The sequence below is a fragment of the Ciconia boyciana genome, chromosome 2, assembly GCF_034638445.1.
Source record: "Ciconia boyciana chromosome 2, ASM3463844v1, whole genome shotgun sequence".
NCBI classification, from domain to species: domain Eukaryota; kingdom Metazoa; phylum Chordata; class Aves; order Ciconiiformes; family Ciconiidae; genus Ciconia; species Ciconia boyciana.
Window position 1 is genome coordinate 141,839,391 of NC_132935.1, and position 21,085 is coordinate 141,860,475.

The window sequence follows — 21,085 nt, forward strand, 5'->3', positions numbered from 1 at the left end:
TGAAATAGGTAATGTATTGAGTAACTTCACGGCTGGTTACATTTAATAGCGTTTGCTCTTCTCCTATGGCCGCGCAGGGAGGAAGCTGCTCTGCCAGTGCCCGCTCCAGCTGGTGGCCAGGCTGCCCGCGATGCTAGCCTGCCACCTTCTTTTGCCCCCCGCAACCACCGCCTCACAGTCCAACTCCCTGAAACCTACCCTTCTAGTAAAGCACGCCATTTTCAGGGCCTGTTGGGCACACGTACAGTGCGTGGGCCGAACGGTCTGTCACACTGCCCCTGGGAAACACCATGCTGGTTCAATGCCTTGGGGTGCTGCAGGGAGGCCCTGCAGACACCGTGCTCCAGCCCACGGGAACCGTGCCCCCCGAGGCTGGAGGAGGCTTGAGGCTCTGGACGGGACCGCCTGTATCAGGGACCCGACCCGACCCGACCCCTGCCTGCCTGCCGCGCACAGCCGCTGGGGCGCTGCCGGGACGAGCCTCCCCTCAGCGGCACCGCCGCCGCCCCGCCTTTGGCGCGGAACTACAGCCCCCATCAGCCCCCGCGCGGGTCGCGCAGCCCTGCCCTGCACGGAACTGGAGCCCCGTACCCAGCGGGCCGCGCGGCGCGGAGCGCTGTCGTGGCGCTCCCCGGGTGAATGAGCCGGGCGGCCTGGCCGGAGCTGGGCCGCGGCTGCCCCGCCGAGCCCCGCTTCCCTCAGGCGCTGTGGGCGCGGGAGTCGCTCCCATCCTCCTCCTCCTCCCCCTCCTCCCTCGGCAGCTCCGGGCACAGCGATGAGGCGCGCGGGGCTGGGTAAGCGCGGCGGTGCTCGGCGGCGGGGGGTGCAGCTCCCCTGCGGGCCGGGCCGCGACACCCGCCCGGCCTGGCGGGGCATCGGCGGTGGTCGGCGGCTGCGTGGCGCACCCTCGGCTGCTGCTGGAGGGTTAAACGGAGAGGGAGAGCGGGCGAAGAGCGCGGCGGGGCGGGCCCGGGCAGCCCGTGCTCTCGTGTGGGCCGCGCTGTGCCTGGGCCTGTGGGAGCCGCTGCCGGAGCCGGCTGGCAGGGCCCGACCCGTCCCGGGGCAGGGGCTTTGGGGGGTGGGTGGCTCTGCGTGAGGGGCTGTGCCGATGGGTGTGGGCTTGCAGCAGAGCTCGGGAGCTTTGGGTGGGAAAAGTATTGTGTCCGTTACCCGTGCTTCTGTCTCTCTTCTCTTTTTAGCTCAGCTGGACTTACAGAGCAGCGCTGGGATTTGTATTTAATTGCGTTCACGAATGGTTCTAACGCACTGTTAGTTTGAGCCATGTTTCCATGGATAGACAGATTTGTCACTCTTCAGTCGAGTCCTTTCCAAATTCTCAGTTGTTTTTTAATTTTAGTACTTATGTATGTTTTCCTGCTATGTTTGGGGAAAAAAACCCATAACTGTTGTAAATTTATTACAAATATAATCTGATGCAAAGGCAGAAATCTTTGCAGAGTTCCTGCTGAATGTTTTGAGAAGCTTAGGCCCAGCAGCCTAAGTCAACCGGCAGCCACACCAATGACTATAAACTTTGAACTCCCACGTCATGTTCTAGAGCCGTGTAGGTGCTGTGACCTCACTGTAAAGCTTAGGTAATGTTTATGCCTCAGAAGTTTATGACTGAGTTCTGGTACTTCTTCCTAGAAAGTGAATATTTAGGGGCTGATAAATGCCATGTGGCTAAACCAGGTGTGTCTGTAACAGCACCCTAGATTTACTTCTACACTTTTGATTTGTGTTGTGTAATAGTATTTCCACAAGATAAAACAAGTCTTGGATATGCTTCTTACTAGATCAAGAGAGGTGTTGGGATGTTTATCATAAAAAGGTGGGCATTTGATAATGCTTAGGTCTTCAGTCCTTTCCTTTGTCAGACTAACAGCTTGCTCTTGGGTGTGAACTGAGAGGGGTTAGACTGAAGGCCATCCAGGTCAGTATGCTGTTTCTGAAAAAGTGAAGTGATGTCTGTTTATGGAAGGGAGTGCAGGGGAAAGAGCATGCCTTCTTTTAGCATGCCTCTGGAAAACAGTGCTTTAAGGAACATCCTGAAGCTACTTCTTAAAAAACCTGCTGGAAGGTCAAACAGAAGACGTGAATGTCTATTATAGCTGTTATCAGTTGCCATAGAATTTGCTGCTTTCCCTTGACATTTCAACTGTCAGTCTAGAATTCCTTTTTATGTAGTAGGCTGGAAATAGAAGCTGGGCACCAGTATTTCTGCTGTGGGCACCAGCTACCTGGTACCTGTTTTTTAGCCTGTGATTATGTTATGGTCCTGTCCACATTACATGTCCTGTCAGTGAACAGTGTTGCAAGACAGCCCATGGAACTGCCATGTTGAAGTTTCTGTCCTTCCTGAAAACAGTAGTAGCCAGGCTTCTACCTAGTGCCTTCTGTTACATATACAGAAGTGGCTGTGCCCATTTAAAAGCTTTGGGGCAGTTGTTCACATCTCTTATGACACAGTCTATGTAATAACCATAGTTACGGTATTTTGGCCTGAAGCTATATGGTATATTAACTTATAAACATATTCAAACTTGTGCGTCACTTGGTAGGAAGTACTGTACTTAGGTGCTTTTGTAAAACAAGACAAAGGGAACAACCTGACTTTCCAAATTATGTCATTTTAGTCAATTTCCTATATTGGTACTTTTGATTGGGGGGAGGGGGAACTTCTTGACTCTCATTGTGATGAAATGGAAACATACATTTCACACAGTCTTGTTGAGAATTTGTCATTAGCTTAATTTATAGAATAACATTAAAACAGTGGACAAGTACAAACTAAAAAATTGTTATTACTTACACTTGAACAGCATTATGGGTTAATATAAATGATAACTATTATGAAAGTAGCATCCTAATTCTTTCTTTTAAAATCTTAATGTTATGTATGCCAAGCATACAGTGAAACTGTTTGAGACAGAGCTTTATCTATGAATATGGTTGGTGTCTCTCTTCTCTCCTTTTTCCCTCAAAAAGAAAAAAGGCGCCCAAACACAAAAATCTTTAAATTGCATTGAAGAGGAATTAACCAAAGGCATTCAGACAATTTTAGTGTGGCATTCTGACTAGCCATATAAATATTAATGTTATAGCTGGATTCCTAGTTGAATTAATCCAGTAGGATCTTTATCATAAAGCTTATAATAGTTCTTTTCTGTTTGCCTTTCTCAGTCTTGGTCTCTCTTCTTTGGTTTCAAATCTTTGATTTGAAGCCTAAGACTGATTTTTGTCTAGACAGGACATGGCTTTAATTCTCCTGTGCCCGTGCTGCTGTCCAAGTGTTGTCTGTAGGAGATCTTTATTAGAGGTTGGAGGAAGCGAATGTGTGGAGCTGAGGAGCTTTCATTCCCTTTTGCTCCACTCACTCTGTGGAGTCAGTTGTCTGGATAACAGTCCTGAAGCTCCGTCACCCAAAAAGCAAAGGCAGGAGTGGGAACAGAACTGCAGAATGGTGACAGAAGTGGCAGTGTTCTGCTCAGAGGCCTGGCTTCTCATCTGAGGTCTTGTTTGTAGAGAAATACATGTAAGGATCAGAGTATGCTCTCTCCTTTAAATGCAGGTGTGATCAAATGGTATTTGTCTTTGTTAGAGAATGATCTCAACTTTCCTATTTCGAGTTAGGTTTACTGCTCTATGTAGCAGCCTCAATGCTCCCTTCACATCTCCATGTAATGCCCAGGTTGATTTCCATAGAAGTAATCTGAAAACATTATGTGGGGAAAAATTTTATAGTACTAAATTACAACCATTCCTCAGTTTTCGGCCTTTGATTTGCATATTGAAAGATAACTGACACATTTGAAAAAGGTTGAATCTCTATATTGGGAACATGCGGTGCCTCTTCCCGATGGCCAAGGGTGACATTAAGGAAATGCATTTTTAAATGGAAAGAGTGCTTTCCATTTAAATGTGAAGAGCACTTGCTCCAGTGGTTTTTTCTGTCTAACTGCTGACTCTTGTGTTTATAGGCGACGGAGCACCTACGGGTAACTATGGCTATACTAATAGTGGATACAGTGTTTATGAAGAAGAAAACGAAAGGTTAACAGAAAGTCTGCGTACAAAAGTCAGTGCCATTAAATCAGTAAGTATTTAATTATAGTGGTATTGTCATATTTATTGAGCTAAATTATACGGACCAGTGAAGCAGAAGACTTAGTTTAAAACATAAATTTAATACAAGAAATAATTACTGTCAACCAAAATCCATAATCATTCATTTGTATAACTGACTCTTCCCTTAATCAGATTTTTAGCTAGAGGTGTCCTTTTTTGCTGATCTTGAGGACAGCTGTGATGTTACTTATGGCTTATTGTCCCACAGAATGAATTAGTGTCCCTGCAGAAACTAGAAATTTTGAGTGTAGGTCAGTAAACTGTCTCAGGTTCATTTAAGAAAATGGATTACTTGTTTTTGGTGTTATCATTGTGGCTCATCAGCTTCTGCTGTATCTGCTGATAAATCTGTAATGTGAAAACGGCTGTTAGAAATAGCATGCCAATATACTCTGAAAGAGAAATCTGTTGTTTTAATGATTCTGATTCCTTCCAGAGAATGAGGACTTCTTTCAAGCAAGTCCAACTGGAAGACAGCTCTGTGATTAAAATTGTGTGGGGTTTTTTTCTTAACAACTTAAGATATTTTTAAAATACATTCTTAGCAATAGGTGCTGTTTCTGTGTATGTCGTACAAGCCAATGAATTCTTAGGCCTAAACTCATTCAAATTCCTATTGCTAATAATATCCTGTTGCTTAAAAGTAATTTGTTTAGTCTCAAATAGAAAATAAAAACTTGGGTTTAAATTAAGAAATTATCCACCTAAATAATTCAGAATAAGTTAAGGAGGTGAAAAGAAAAGCTTTGACCTTTGTTACAGAATTTAATTTCTCGTCTCCTTCTCTGGTATGTTATATTTCAAACCAGTGTCCCAGGGTGTCTATAGTGTGGTTGTAGCATGTGTGCATGGAATAGCATGTGTGCTCCTTCTGCAATTGCATCTTCTAGTGCAACGTAATGACCTTGGAGTATGGAATAATCTTCCTAGAAGCCTCATGTTTCACTCTTGACCTGATGATAGATTGTGGTGAAATGCAGCAGTAAGAAATAATGAGATTTAGGTTCTGTCAAAAAACATACGGGTTTTGGCTAATCCAAAGCATCAGGGCCTGGAGCACATTTCCCTCCCTTCTAGGAGTTGAGCTGGTTGTTCAAGGCCAGCATGCTGCTAAGAACTGTTACGGAGGAAGAGCTGCTAAGAAGCCTCAGTGGGGGTTCTCCCTTACTTCAATTGGGAGCGGCTTTTAAGCTGAGATTCTCCTGGCTGGCCCCTGCCTTTGCTACATTGCAGCTGTGTTGCAGCTCTGTCTGCTCCTGGTCTCACACCCTCCCTGATTCCAACCCTAACCTGCAGACTTGACTTTCTGGCTTGACCTTGGACCTGTCTCATCGCTGTGGATGTTCTGGGTGATCACCAGGCTGTTGCTGACCCTGGTTACTACCTCTGGAGTGACTCTCACTTGCATATGCAACTGGCCTCCTTGTCCTGCTGTGCCCTTGCTGTTTCATGACACAAAGCAGAGAAGGAATAGACAAATTCACAAAAGACATTCCCATTTATAGCTTAGCAGCAACTTGTCAAGAGATGAGTTAGCAGGTTATAGGTGTCGACTCCAGCGACACTGAGTCAAAAAGAGTGCTCGTGGTCGTCTGTGCTGTGTGTCAGTAGTTTTAACAGTTGTTCCAGGAAATGGGTAATTGCTACTTAGACTTGACTAGACCTTGAATTTTTGAAAGTCCATGCAATAATTCTAATAAGAAATTCTCTGTTCAAGGAGAAAAGGGGAGGAGGAGCATTGAGTACCTTCTGTGACTCTCTAGACTCATCTAGTCAAATGACAAATATTTACTTTCTTAAGGGTTATTGACAGAATACTGTGCATGTTATTTTGTTTTTTGAAAATACCAGGTACTGTTTTCACATTTTACCTGGGGAAATGCTAGTCACGTCACGTATGTTAGACTGGTTTCTCTAATCTATGTATAACTGATTAGTCATATTTAATACTTTTTGGGTTTTTTTTAATAGCTTTCCATTGAAATTGGAACAGAAGTTAAAAACCAAAATAAAATGTTATCAGAAATGGTAAGTGTTTAGTCACTAACTTTCTTTAAATATGGGGCAAGATTAAGAAGTTAGTAACGTAAACCATTCCTTTAGTATGAACATTTGTATCAAAATATTGACAGCTTATTGTTGACTGTAAAATGTGATTAGCTCAGCAGCAATACTTCTGTTCAAAAAGCTAGATGTGCAAATGCATTACTTCCAAAGCATAACCAGGGTCTTTATACTTCAGATACAACTATTTGTTTTCAATTAGCAAATGTATAGCATTATTAAAAAGGCAGTTCTATATTTAAATGTATTTCAGAATAGAAGAGGGAAGCAAAAAATAAGGAAGTCAGAAATGCCTTTTTTGCTTGCGTCCATCTGGATAAATGCGCGAAAGTTCTTCCTGGTTAATTTTCAGAAACTGCCTCTGAAATAATTTTAGTTTTCAAAAATTAGAAAAAACAGGAAAAACTACACTTAGCAAGCTTCAGAGGTAATCTTTTTTCCTCAGAGTAATGTTTTTTGTTGTTTTGTTTGTTTGTTTTTAAATGTAGGATAATGATTTTGACTCTGCGGGTGGACTTCTAGGTGCAACTATGGGCAGACTGAGAACACTCTCCAGAGGAAGCCAGACAAAGCTATTGTGCTACATGATGCTCTTTGCATTGTTTGTTTTTTTTGTAATATACTGGATTATTAAACTGAGGTGATGCATGTTACCTTCGGTTTAAATTGTGTAATTTCAACTAAAAAGCAGTCTTAATTAATGAAGACATTGATCTGAAGTGGCATATTCTGTTGATAAAACACAGTGAAATTGTTGTAAATTGCATTAACTATTAATGCAATGTTATATATAGTTCTTAATGTATCAGAATTTTTCCCATCATCCCCTGTTTTGGGGGGATTATATGTAAATATGCAGAAACTGCTAGCATAGTAGATTGGTTTTTTAGGGGAAAATAGTTTTAGAATCAATTTAAAGAAATACAGAAAACAACGATTGTTCGGATATGAAGTAACTGCAGAATTACAAGACTGACTCATTCTGCATTTCGTTCTGGGCCATGCTCTAAATTAGAGCTCCAGTTTCAGGCATATAGTAATTCCTAGGTTGCAAAAGCATGACGAATATTTAGATCTTTCTAAACTGGTTTTATCTGTGGATTTTTAAAAGGCTGGCCTGAAGCTAACACATGTAATAGTGGTACCCCCAAAAACTATTTTTGTGGATAGGTCTGATAGTATGTGTGTTTAAGTAGCTTAAACTGTGTTTTGGGGAGAAGTTACTTAAAACTGGATATTTTTTTTTTTTTTTACTTAAATGTGACAAGTCATGCTTACACATCTACTCTTTTAAGCAAATGCCTTTGATCATTGGGATCAACCAAAATGGACATAGTACAAATGTTTTCTTTATATTTAAAGTATCTACAACTTAATGATTCCATTGAATCACTAGAACTTTTACCATTAGTATGTTTACTGTTCAATCTGTGATGATCCCTAGATCTACACTGCATGATATCTGAAATATGAGGTCAGATATTTTGAATTTTATATAAAAGTATATTATGATGCACCTGTTGGAGGTGCTGTCATGTTAAGGTTTTTTATTTTGAAGACTTAGCTTTGGCTCACCAAATAGTTTCTAACAGTTGAAGCTATTACATTGCTGAGTTGAACATTTAAAAAATTAAGTTTCCTGGATATTGAAATTGCGCTTACAATTTTTGAAAAACTTTTCTAGAAATACTGTATAGCATCTTGCCATTAATAACTAATTATAAACTGACAAATAAAGTGTTCTGTAGTATTCTAGCTAGTGTTGTTTATATACATTCTTTTCTACTGTAGAATACTGGTGTATTTTTTGGAAATACTGCATTTAAGGGGCTATACTTGTGTGGGGAGCACTATTAAAATAAGAAATGGAGGTGTATGCTACATTTCTTTCATGTTAGATTTCATATATAATGGAAGTGTGACATGTGAATCACTTATACAAAACACTCACAAAGAAATGTGTAAAAGTAATTAAAGCCCAAATATTTCTAGCTGATTTAATCTTTGACTGGTGAAAGGTCTACAATACTTCTACAAATAACAGAACATCTAAGTACTAACACCAGGGTAATGCATTGTCTTTATATGAGAATTGCTAGGCTTGTTAAACAAGTATAGCATTCCCAAAGCTAGTCAATAGGATATAGTTTGCCATCCAAAATTGATGCGGTTGTATAATTTTAATGAGAGAATAGAGTGCAAGGTACCTAACAAGTGAGATGATAATTACTGATATAACTGTTTGACAACCACATGCCCCTGATAGTTGATCATTTTCTAGAAATATATTTCTGGCTGTTAAACATGGTGTCTGAACAATTTCTAGCCATGTTTTTTTTTAGCAATTAATCTGTCATACTAATAAATGGAAGAAGTTTTTAACTACCTAATATAAAGTAGAAAAATGGGTGGATGCAGTTAGTTATATGGCCGATACATTTCCTTTGTTCTGAAAAATATGCACGGGTGTCCCTTAAGTCTTGACAGAGCACATAGTGGTAAAAATCTTTTACCAGCCCTTCAGATCATGTATAAAACCAACAGGATTTTAATTTTAAATGTCAAACCAGATTAAAAGGTAATTAATGCAGAATAGGAACTAGCTCTTCTTCCCCCCCTCCCTGCCCCCATTCTTCAGCAGTGCAGAGGAGTGAGGGGAAATAAATTGGGCAGGGAATCTTAAGCCTATGTCTTCCTTTCTGTGTTTCTTCATTTAAGGAGGGTTGTGAATTTTTTTGTAGTTGTCTAGATAGGGTGGGAAATGGGGAGAAGGCTTAAGCACAAGGAATATATGAAGCCTCCAAACAACAACTTTCTACATCTCTATTAGAAAACACATAAGGGCTTTTTTAATTAAGTGCTAAAACACAACTCCATTAGGGTCTTTTAACATGAACTTCCTGAACTGAAAGGTAACTGGAAATTACATAGTCAAAACTGTGACATATTTCTGTATGTTTTTATGTTATTTTACTTTTGGAGCAAGTACAGAATGTAGCACATTTCCCTTTCTTCACTTCCAGTAAAAGGTCAATTTTCAGTTTAAAATCTGAACTGAAATCCTGCAAGTTTGCTTAGAATGGTTAAGGTGAATTATGTAAAGGTGAAACTGCTTTGAGAGTATTTATTTCACTTGGGAAGGGGAATGGCAATTGGTGGAAACCATGCGTTGCAGCCTTAGTTTCCTAAGCATCTGTACTTTACTGGCAATTTTCTGGTAGAAAAGTATTACTCTGACAGTCCTTAAGATTCACAAATAGTTAGCAAGATTTCAGGATGCTATAGTGTGATCCTGTAGAATTAGAATACACTATGCAGTGGATATGACAGAAGAATACTGGTAGCATTTAATTGTAGTTTTACAAAGTTGCAGTTAATAGCAGTTGCGTAGGAATACTGCAGTTATGTTTATTCTTGGTTTTGAAATCTGGTACGTAATTTTTACACAATATTTATATATTGTGTTTTCTCAATTTAATGTAACTTATACTCTACCTAGCAACCATACAGATTATTTCCAGGTGGAAGAAAATACATCTTTTAACTACCAAACCATTAACGTTACAGTATCATGGGGATTCTTTAGAAAATGCTTAACACATCCAGTTGGTTACAAGGAAAAGTCCACTGAAGCTTTTTTTTTGCAATAAGGCAGGTTGTCTCTTCTGACCTAAACGGCTGCTTTAGGAAGAGTTGCTGATGTTGGTTTTGAATGTATGGCTGATATGCAAGTAAACGTAAAGAATAAGATTTAAAGAAGATCAAATTAAGAATTTATGCTTATCATAGCAGATGTATATTTCAGTGAGACTTTTTATGTAACAAATCACAGTAATTTTGAAAATACTTAGTATACACTTCTGGTTTAAGATGTGTGGCATATAACATAAATTGTACCATCTCAAAAGTAATAACACACAATTTTCATATTAACATGTGGGTTTTTTTAATCTTTAATAATGACACACAAAATGCGATACCTTACTGCTGAAGTTCAGGCATCCAAAAGCTTCAGATACAATTAAACAGTTGTTTGTAGAATTCTACAAATAAAAATCAGCCCCCACTCCCACCACCAAACATCCATGACAAGAGTGTAGTACAAGTCGATGTGAACTTGGCAAAGATGACAGAGCTCATTTTGGTGATTTCTTGCTGAAATTGAAAGATAGGGAAGGTACTTGTAGTTGAGAGCAAAATCACTGTTCCAGTATTTGAGTATGGAAGGGAATAATTTGTGCCTTGATTATTGATCTTGAAAGCAAAGTTACACTGAAATTAGATTAGGCTACTAGTGAAATCATAGCTGTATCCATATGGAAGTTATGTTTCTTAATTGGTGGCTTAGATGCTCTAAAATGTAGGTACACCGTGATTAAAGAAGACTTTTTTCTGGGTGTTTAGTGTGGATCACTAGACCTGCCCAAAAAGTAACCTACTGAAAAAAGGGAAAAAAATTTGCAGGAGGCCATGTGCTTTCAGACTGCTTTGTATCAACAGAAATTGGATATTGGAGAACACGCAGAATGATAATGGTCAAAGACCCTGATAAGCAGTTCATTGGCAAAATTACTGTTATGTCTTCTACTTACGTTACCCTTGAAACATGTACTGACTGTTACCTTCATGTTACCATGCTCTTGCTTGCTTAATTTTCAAGGAAGAGTGGAAATGCATCACTTGCTTGGAAGTGTTTCCATGTATTTGCATATGATAGAAAGCATAGTTTCATCTGTACCAGCTCCTATTGACATTAATCTCAAGTCTCTGTAGAAATAAAGAGTAGATTTAAACATTTGCATGCTATACTGATGGAACAAGTACAGAACTGTACATACCCATTTATTCTATGCATTTATTATGGAGCTGCTTTTATTACATTGAAACCTCTTGTTACAGAAGTACATACATGGTGTGGACAAATGTGTTGTCAGCATCGTAAATACCCTTTTGTGTACTGTTGCTAATTCAAAATCAAAAGGCTTAAGATATAATTTGGCACATCCAATTTTCAGAGTCTTTCAAAAATAACTTTAACTTGGCATAACACTGTATTTTCATCTTGAAATAAGTTAAAACCTCTCCTAGCATACAACTGCCCGTGCTTAAGCCCAGCCAGACCTCCTGCAGCTGAACTCCATACAGTCTTCTGTTTAGGTCTGATCACTTTGGACTGGCATATAAAGCATCGCAGGCTCTTCCCAGGGTTTTCTGCTGGACTGCCTGTGCAAATGACCTACACGTTACACCCTAACACCAGTTGTCTGCAGAACACCTCATCCACTGCCTCCTCCTGGTGAGATGGTCTGCAACACTGCCCGCAACATCCCTGGTGTTCCTTTGCCAAAGCTGAAGGTGCCTAAGCCTGCAGTTGAATTTTAGGAGAGGAAGGAGCTTTTGGAGGGCCAGCAGCAAAAAGTGTTGCAGCACTTAACTTTGCTTAACTGTGTGGTAAAAAGAGTATTAGTCAATCAGTACATGAGGTGTTGGAGAACTGCACGGAAAAGGTACGTTTTCATTCAAGTTTTTTAACCAAAAGCGTCCTGGTCTCCTGTCCTGGTTTCAGCTGAGATAGAGTTAATTTTCTTTATAGTGGCTGGTATGGGGCTATGTTTTGGATTTGTGCTGAAAACAGTGTTGATAATACAGAGATGTTTTAGTTGTTGCTGCACTAGTCAAGGACTTTTCAGCTTTCCATGCTCTGCCAGGTGCACAAGAAGCTGGGAGGGGACACAGCTGGGACAGCTGACCCCAACTGACCAAAGGGCTATTCCATACCACATGACGCCATGCTCAGTATATAAAGCTGGGGAAGAAGAAAGGAAGGGGGGACGTTCGGAGTGATGGCGTTTGTCTTCCCAAGTAACCATTACGCGTGATGGAGCCCTGCTTTCCTGGAGATGGCTGAACACCTGCCTGCCCATGGGAAGGAGTGAAGGAATTCCTTGCTTTGCTTTGCTTGTGTGCGCGGCTTTTGCTTTACCTATGAAACTGTCTTTATCTCAACCCACAAGTTTTCTCACTTTTACTCTTCTGATTCTCTCCCCCATCCCACCAGGGGGGAGTGAGCGAGCAGCTGCATGGTGCTTAGTTGCAGGCTGGGGCTAAACCACAACATCTCCCTAATGGCTATGTGAGATCTGGCATAATCCGTATTAGTATTATATAGTATTATAGTATAGTATTATATAGTATATAAAGCTTCTCTGCTTTAAAAATGAATGGCTGCTCCAAGCTTATTTACTTTTGATTTGATATTTCTAATCGCACTCATTTAAAAACTGCCATTAATATCACTGAGTCATCCCTAACAGTATTGCCTAAGTTCCCTGTGCTAGCCCGATTGCAAACTACTGCAGCCTTAAGCAATTTTCTTCACAAATTTCTTTTCTCCTTGGGGAAAAGAAAAAACCCCAAAACACTAAAACAGTTCTGCTAAACTACCTCTACTTAATTCAACCACCTGGAGATTCCCCACCTTCCTATGGGCCTTGTTGAAGGCAGCAGAGCTGGAAGAATTGTAGGTTACTTGTTCTTCGTGCTGCGGTGCCATCTGCTTTTTCAAGCTGCAGAAGGCCCCTGCCAATGCTTAGCCTCTTGCATCTTCACAGCACTGTAGCAAGAGTAAGTAATTAATCCTCAGAACTCCTCTGTGATGCCGATTAAAGCCCTCCATTTGCAGCAGGAATCCTGGACACATGTGGCTTGTTTATATGAAGTTATAAATAGGCAGTGGTAAGATCTGGCTTTGCTGGTGTGTGACAGACATGTTGGGTTATTATATAGCCATTACATAACTAGATCTTAAAAAACACCAAAACACCTTTCACATGTGTTTGTGTGTCTTTACAAAATTGCCGGTGATAATATTTTTGTCTCTATGGGTGAGATAAGGAGTATTTCCTCCAGAATCTACAGGCAGGCAACTAATGCCCATCTCTTCCTCACAGAGACAAGACAGAAGGTTTACCTAGTTTAAGAGGGTCGAGATGACAAAGGACTTGAATGATGTTAATCTAGCAGCCCTCTTCTGGGAAAGAGACTTGCTTTCAGTGTAAGAAAACAAAACCTCGGGACTAACTATCCTGCCAGGAGCTCTGTGAGGAACCTGGGGAAGATAGTAAAGTAAGCTTGTATATCAGCTATTTATTGTAAGTTTATGGTTTGATATATTATATCATTAATGCATTATTAATACAGCATATAAATACTTCAATATATAAAAATATTAGAATTGTATTGCTTTAGGTAGGCTATCCCTGGAATGCTTTTGTTCTGGCACAGCAACGCTTTGCTTTCCGATCCCGCAGTCGCCCTGCCGCTGCCCCCATGACAGAGCAGCACATCCTGCGGTACCTGCAGCCCTGCCGAGGTGAGCACCGGCCTCTGGTGGCTTCACCCTGATCAAGGACAGTGAGGAACCGGCCTGCAACGCACCAAACAGCTACGTAAAGGTGTCGTTTTGAGGCACCGAACCTCTAGCCACTCGTTGAATACTGTTTTCCTTAGAGAGTGGGAGTTTACCTGAGGCAAGAGATAAATCCTAACCGTTGTGTTCTCGCCCCACAAAACACTCCCTGCAAAGAGCTTCCTCTCATTCAGGAAACTCCATGCACCTGAAACATCAATTGTAGATGATAAGACTTACTCTGCTCAACTAAATCAAGAGATATAAATGTTAAAAAGCAATCCATTTTTTAATGGGTTAAAAAAATATTCGTTTCTTGAATGCCGAGTTAAAAAACTGTATATATGAGGGAGGGTGAGGAACCCTTCTCACCCACCAAACTCAATCCAGGTTATCAGTAATTTCTAGTTAGGTAGCAAAAGGGTCAAAAAGAACCCCCCACATCATAAAACAAAGTTTCCCATCTCCATAGGTACCGTATCATGTAACTTCCTTCAGAAATGTATCAAGCACTGCTTTAGTGAGAAAAAACAAGCTCCCTTTAATCTTGGACTATCCTAATTTGAAGGCTGTCACATAACAAAGTTGTTCCTATGATCAGGAACCCTCTAATTTACAGCCTGAAAGTGTTCCTGACTAGTATAATCCGCTACAGTCCTTCAGTTTAACGTTCCTCTTCTGGCTGGTGTTGACCTCTCTGCATCCAGAGCGCCATTCAGCCCTTGTTTTGCACAAGCCAAGCCGTGTCCATCACCCTGCCTGTGAACCTTTGTCCTGGTTTCAGCTGAGATAGAGTTAATTTTCTTTATAGTGGCTGGTATGGGGCTATGTTTTGGATTTGTGCTGAAAACAGTGTTGATAATACAGAGATGTTTTAGTTGTTGCTGCACTAGTCAAGGACTTTCAGCTCCCCATGCTCTGCCAGGCACAGAAGAAGCTGGGAGGGGACACAGCCAGGACAGCTGACCCCAACTGACCAAAGGGCTATTCCATACCATATGAGGTCATGCCCAGTATATAAAGCTGGGGAAGAAGAAGGAAGGGGGGGACATTTGGAGTGATGGCGTTTGTCTTCCCGGGTGGCCATTGCGTGTGGTGGAGCCCTGCCTTCCTGGGGGTGCCTGGGCACCTGCCTGCCCATGGGAAGTAGTGAATGAATTCCTTGCTTTGCTTTGCTTGTGTGCGCGGCTTTTGCTTTGCCTATTGGGCTGTTTTTATCTCGGCCCTCGAGTTTTCTTACTTTTGCTCTTCCGATTCTCTCCCCCATCCCACCAGGGGGGAGTGAGCGAGCAGCTGCATGGTGCTTGGTTGCCGGCTGGGGCTAAACCACAACAACCTTTTGGTCCCGGTTATCCTGAAAATGCAGGCTGGTCCTTGCTCCAGTTTGACTCTCCCTTGGGTGTGATTTCACGAGCCATGAAGCAGGCACAGGTACCTATCTCGTAGTGAGTGCGTGTAAAGCTTTTGACATTGTAACGTCCTAAATAGGCACTAAGGCCACAGCTAATGGCACACTACACCTGTCTCTAGCCTCAAGCTTATAAAACGTGATGGTCTTTGCAGTTGTGCATCCCACTACCATTTACTACCTGCAGCTGAGAAGCTGTGCCTGCTCAGGCAGCTGCTCTACGCTACATTTTCCTCTTGAAAGCCATACGGTGTTTGGATCTAAAAAGCCGTTTCTGTTCACAAACAACCTGAGAGGAGCCTGCTGCACTATCTATCTTCAATGCAGATGTCTTCACATAACTTTAAAGTCCTGAGAAAACAAACTAAGTCATTTTCTTTCCCTTTTCTGGCAGTGATCAGTACCGGTCAGGCAGGAAGAAAGCAAGTTTTGGTGACTCCAGCTCTGGCTTCATGGCAGCAGTCCCTCAGAGATGCTGCTCATTGCTTCCCTGGTTAGGAGGCCATTGGTAAATCCTTCCCAAGGTTTATGTGGCTCAGAGAATCACTGCTTCCCAGAAGGCCATTTACACACTGCTTCCCTTCAGTACAACTTGCACTTGATTACAAAACGTTTACCCTTTTTTCTCACAATTATTATTTTAAAGTTGTATTACTGGCAAGATTTTTCTCTACAAAATATATTGATGTACCCTCAAGTTTAATATTTTGTGACTTCTCCCATCTTCAGACTCAGATAGACTGCTTGTAGGCTGGCCAAATTAAGCAGCAGCTAAAGGAGACTTTGATCCAGAGGGAGAAGTTTGAGCTGATACCACCCGCCGCAGCAGCAGCAGCCCTCCAGCCAGGCTGGCACATCCCAGCCACCAGCCTGCCAGTTCGCATGGCCCTGCCTGTGTCCCCTGAGGGGCATTTTGAAGGGACAGCTGACCAGGAGTGGGCATCACCTTGGCCTGCTCTGGAGCGTAGCTCTGCATTGAAGTCATCACTGTACAGTCACCTACTTTGATTTGCCGTATTAGAGCTAGATGTCATGTGCTTCGTCTCCTAAATTCCCTCTCAAGGTACTCATAAAAGTCAACCAAAGTGGTAGACAGGCATCTGTCTCAAAACCTCTGCAGAAAAGGGTTGAAACTACAGATTTATTTTCACAGATGACTGAGGAATCGTTAAGTCTTGTCCCAACAGTTAGCTACTGACTTCAAAGCAAATTGGTTTTGTCAGCAGAAATTAATAGGTTTCATTTCGTTCGGTACAACTATAAATTGTGATAATGACAAAGACTGACTAAAAAGCCCACAATTGTCTAGACTCATTCTAGCTTAGACATGTTTTGTAAAGAATGAAAGAACATAAAAAAGAAATAAAGAATGAAACTGAATAAAATATTTCAACTGACTTTTTAAACATGTGAGGAATAAAAAAAATAATTTAGAAGGAAATGCATTACTTATTCAAAAAAATTCCACTTAAAACTATATAGAAGTTTGATTTTTAGCTATGCTGAATTACAAATAAAACTTCATATTGCAATACCTAGGTGACAGTTGAGGGAAAAAAAGAAAGCTGTTTTCCTTCTGCAGCTATGTGCATTTGCAATGCTGTTTACACTTTATCTATTTCACATGAGTAGTCAATCAATATTTTTCACTACTGCCCTCTCAAGTCTTTCTCAAGTCTCAAGTCTCTTTCACTACTGCTTTCACAATGCAGCAAGTAAAGAAATTACTGCATTCTCCCCATCACACCCCACAAGAGTAAAGCTTGTAAGAACTGGCAGCAGTTAGACACAGTGTTTAGTACTTAGAAACAATCTTAATTTAAAAAAAACCCAAACTTTTTTAAGAAGATCAGACAAGTTCTTCTTACAACAATTGAAGTGTACATAATTGCTATTAAAATACGTAGATCACTACCTGAAATTTTTTAAAACTCACATTATGAAGTCTGAAAAATTGCAATATACTTGCTACAAAAAGTTTTCCTCCCTCTGATCTCTCACAACCTGGGGCTTTCATATAGATTATTGTCCCATAATTGATTTTTCCTAAGTCATGATGTCTTTGAGGTATTTCATACAGGGGAGAGAAAAATAAACACACACAACTCCAGTCTGGCGCTCTCCTTCTCCAGAATCCTGCTAGTAGGGTAAAGTCTGGAAAGTCCACTCTTATTGTTTTTTATATTGGCTTGTATTTTTCTATTAAACCCTTTGATATTTGGGCTCAAAACTTTTTTTCAAGCCCATTCTCCTTCTCAGAATCCCTACAACTGAAAATGAGACATTTACGTATATAAAATCAGCCCAGTATAGGCACCTACACGGTAAAACAGCTATCTTTACGCCTTCTAAAGAATACTGCACTTTAGAAAAGTCAGTTGTTCTACAAAGTTTAAAAGACTAATGATTAAAATGACAGATGTGAATGAAGTAATTTGGCAGACAGTTTTGTGCCAGGTCTGTTTATTATCTCCCCACCAACACTAACAACTACAATTCAAAGACTTCATGCACTAGCCATGCGCTATGCTGTGCGCTCTTTGAGGCGTAACAGCCTGACATGTGTCAAAGACTAACATTTCCTTGGAAACTTGTTAAGGATTATGCTACAAAGATCTTTGTACGCTATGAGTAGATGTCATGCTGTGCAGTTATGCTGCTCGCTACTTGACAAACATCACAGTGACGTGAATGGTTACTCAGACTTCTGTACAAAAAAGAACGGCTTTAGGAAAGTTGCTGCTTTGCTTATCGTTACAGATTAACAAGATTCCGATTTGAACCTGTAACTGGTTATTTAGGTAATACTCTACTTCTCTCCTCCTGGAGCTTACGGTTACGCAATGATGGAATTTTACTGATTCACAGAAAATTTTAGAGTACAGATATCACACCATGTTTAGCCTCATTTATAACAGTGTTTGTTTTGGAGGCAGAAAGATATGTTTCTTTAGCCGGCTGACACAGTTTATACCAATAGGAAATACTCTGGATTTCTTCTCCGGAAAAATGTGACTCTGCTGGTGTACTCTGGAATTTACACAGAAAAGCCCTGCCCACAGTTAGCAATAATATACTGGGCTAGGACATCTAAACAAATCAAAGCTATGTAAAAGCACATACACATTAATCTGTACACATTACTAGACTGACAGGAAGCACTTCAAGACAAGGATTCATTTTATTGAGAGTGCCTACTGTGGTACCTTTTAACATCTGCATCACCAGGGACCATTAGCTGCTAATGAAGAGGCTGTGAAAGAAATAACTAAGAAAAACCATCATATTGACAGCTGGCTTAAAACCACCACCATATACCAGCCTGTACCTTCACCAGAAAATTTCAGGAATCCACAAGTCAAAAAAGGTTGAGGATCTCTCTGACTTACCACAATGGCATTCTTGTTCATAAAATGCTATTAAAAATATAAAAAGTAACTCAACCTACTAAAAAGAAACAAGCTTTTTACAGATTTTTTTTTTAAGTGTTCTGCTCTCACTTTACACAGATAGGTTTACCAAAACTTTCAGCTAACTGAACCACTAACTAATCTTGCTAACCTTTGATTAGGTATTGTAAGGGCTGAACTGAAATCTGTTACTGCAAGAAAATGCAAGCTCCATTTTGGTCCTTCTACAGAATATGAAACACTGGGGCCTGAATTTTCCTAACAGCTGCCAAGAAAACTGCTTAGAGAGAATTTTGCTCTAAGTAGATATATGGCAGAATTTGAAGGGACTTCAGTTAATTTGCAAAAAGGCCTCTGTACCATTTTAATGATCTAACAACTTGCTGGAAGCAGCTAGATCTCTCATATGTGTCACACGGTATCTGGTGTGACTAATCAGGTGGAGACTGCTATCAGAAAAGACTACTGCAGGAGCCTAGTGGTGAACTCCAGTTTCACACTTCTATTTGGGGAAAAAGGTAAAGCTGATTTTCCTTGGTTTTGGAAGAAAGCTTCTGTTTTGTTTTAGTTCTGTTCTTGTAATTAAGACTACAGGCAAACAAAGAGCAAAGAGAAAAAAAATCACTTGTTGGTAGGCTTACCCTTTTTTTCCTTGTCCTATTGTCTGGCAGGTACCAGAGGACCATCAGGGAAAACATGGGGTTTACTTCTTTCAGCTGACATTCAAGCTAACCTGTGGGTAGCTCAAACTACACAGTTGTAGTGCAAAGCCAAGATTTGGCAAAGGAATAGTCAGCCTACGTCCTGACACTCACTCACACGTCACCCCAAAGTCAATGGGACTGTGGATGCCCTTGCATCCACAACGTACATCAGTGACATGCCATTCAGTGGAACAATACCATTCACACCGGTGCCCTTTTCAAGTGGGTGATCTTTTAGCGGGACATTTAAGAGGCCAAATTTCAGTAAAGCCATTTCCTGTTTTCACCACTCACTTGCTTACCTGTAAAACCTGCTCACCAGAACCTCGCTGGTGAATCCCATTCCTCCCCAAAACTGGAGACAGCTATCAGTCACTTCACGGGCCAGACGACCTGCCTTTAGCTTAGCCATGGAAGCAAATTTTGTCACATCGTTGCCTTCCACATAGAGAGCTAAAAAAAAAAGGAATAAAAAAGCACAGTTATACACACAGAGTCACTGATCACAGCCTGCCTCTCTGGCAATCACCTCCCCATGCTCCTTTAGCCTGACAACGTTCTTTGCATGAAGAGAAGCACATCTGGGAAGGCAGATGTGGGAGCTCACCAACGGTGCGGTAGAGCAGCGAGCGAAGGAGCTCCACTTCGGTTGCCAGCTCGGCCAGGCGGAAGTGCACAGCTTGGTTGTGCAGGACAGACTGGTCAAACACTTTCCGCTGGCGAGTGTAGTCAATAGTTTCTTGTATTACAGTTTCCAGCGGTGTCAGGACTTGAAGAATCAAAGCATAGAACAAGACATCATTTTAGCCAGATCTGTTTTCTTCTTGTTCAAAAATATGTTTTTTTCACATTGAACAAACAATACATTAGGTTTTCTAAAGTAAATTATTCCATACGCTCAGTTTGGGGTGCAGTTTCAGTTCTGAAAAAAAGCCTGGTATTTCCTTGTACCTTGAAGACCTCTTTACTGCTATTTCATTTGAGCCCCAAAATGCCAAAACTCAGAGGAGAGTGAAGGGGGGTGGTGGGGAGGAGGGAAGGAAAGTCATAGAGAGCAGTATGTAATGACAAGTATGTAAACTTTATCCTTAATGCCTCATTTGGGGCCCTAGCAAAAGCTTGTGGCAACTCCTGCTTTCCATGCTACCTGTGTCCTGAAGGTCTGTCACAATCCCGAGAGAAAACCTGAAGGCAGACAGAGTGCTCACTGAGGAATGCTGTCGAAATGTAAATTCAAGGAAGCTTTCAGGGAGAAGGCAGAAACCTATTCAGAGATCAAGGAACACAAGCACTCTGCATTCTGTGATCAGATCCCAGCATAGAAAGGAAGGGAAAAACATTAAGATTCACAGCCACTTTTAGTAAATGCTAAACCGTGCTTCTCATGGAAACAGAATCAAAATAGGATACTGCTGGAAGACAGGTGAGAGAGATGGCAGGCACTGCTTTAAAGCAAGAGAACTAGTTCATTGCTACTTTTTGAGCAAACTTAGAGATACCTTGTTTTAAACAAGAAGAAAAGGGGAAAGTTTCTTTTGCAAGGCAAACCAGCCTTGAAGTGAAGGGCTAGGCTATCAGTCTCTTGCAGCTTAGCTAGGATAACAGCAGGTGCTGAATTTGTGGAAAATTTTGTTTGGCAAATGTGGACCCATGTCACTATGGCAAGCAGCAGGGAGACGGAGAGAGTTCACAAATCCATCTGTATAAGAAGGGTCACATTTTCTCTTTTCAAAATATGCATGTCCACATCCATTCACATTTAGAATGTAAACCACAAAACTCTGAATCTTAAATGCAAAATACAACCAAGCCCTGGACTAACTACAAAATCCTTTTTCCCACCTGCTAGTTTCTCACATGACAGTTACTTACAGGAGCCTAGTGTGCTTCCATATTCCTTTCTGCGTCGCTTTCAAGATCACCTCTATTTAAACTTCATCCCTATACTGCTCTCATATGCAGA

The 21,085-nt window shown here is 41.1% G+C and overlaps 2 protein-coding genes across 3 annotated transcripts in view; one reads left to right on the forward strand and one right to left on the reverse strand.

Annotated features, from left to right (window-relative positions):
• The first annotated feature begins 576 nt into the window (after positions 1-576).
• On the forward strand, positions 577-7,947 carry BET1 (Bet1 golgi vesicular membrane trafficking protein). Of its 2 annotated transcripts, none has more exons than XM_072854254.1 (4): positions 577-794; positions 3,981-4,096; positions 6,100-6,156; positions 6,681-7,947. In XM_072854254.1, the coding sequence occupies exons 1-4, from the start codon at positions 776-778 to the stop codon at positions 6,834-6,836; spliced, it is 348 nt and encodes a 115-aa protein (XP_072710355.1). In that variant the 5' UTR covers positions 577-775; the 3' UTR covers positions 6,837-7,947. The 2 variants fall into 2 exon arrangements, with proteins under 2 accessions (XP_072710355.1, XP_072710356.1); XM_072854255.1 differs by having other exon boundaries at positions 3,981-4,078.
• A 1,276-nt stretch (positions 7,948-9,223) lies between these two features.
• The window catches only part of LOC140648377 (probable acyl-CoA dehydrogenase 6), a 95,512-nt gene continuing 83,650 nt past the window's right edge, over positions 9,224-21,085 (reverse strand). Inside the window, exons 7-9 of the mRNA XM_072854256.1 lie at positions 19,730-19,891; positions 19,425-19,575; positions 9,224-10,959 (exon numbers count right to left, since the gene is read on the reverse strand). Coding sequence (XP_072710357.1) covers positions 10,869-10,959; positions 19,425-19,575; positions 19,730-19,891 — 404 coding nt within the window. The 3' untranslated portion in view covers positions 9,224-10,868. The remainder of the gene's footprint in view (positions 10,960-19,424; positions 19,576-19,729; positions 19,892-21,085) is intronic.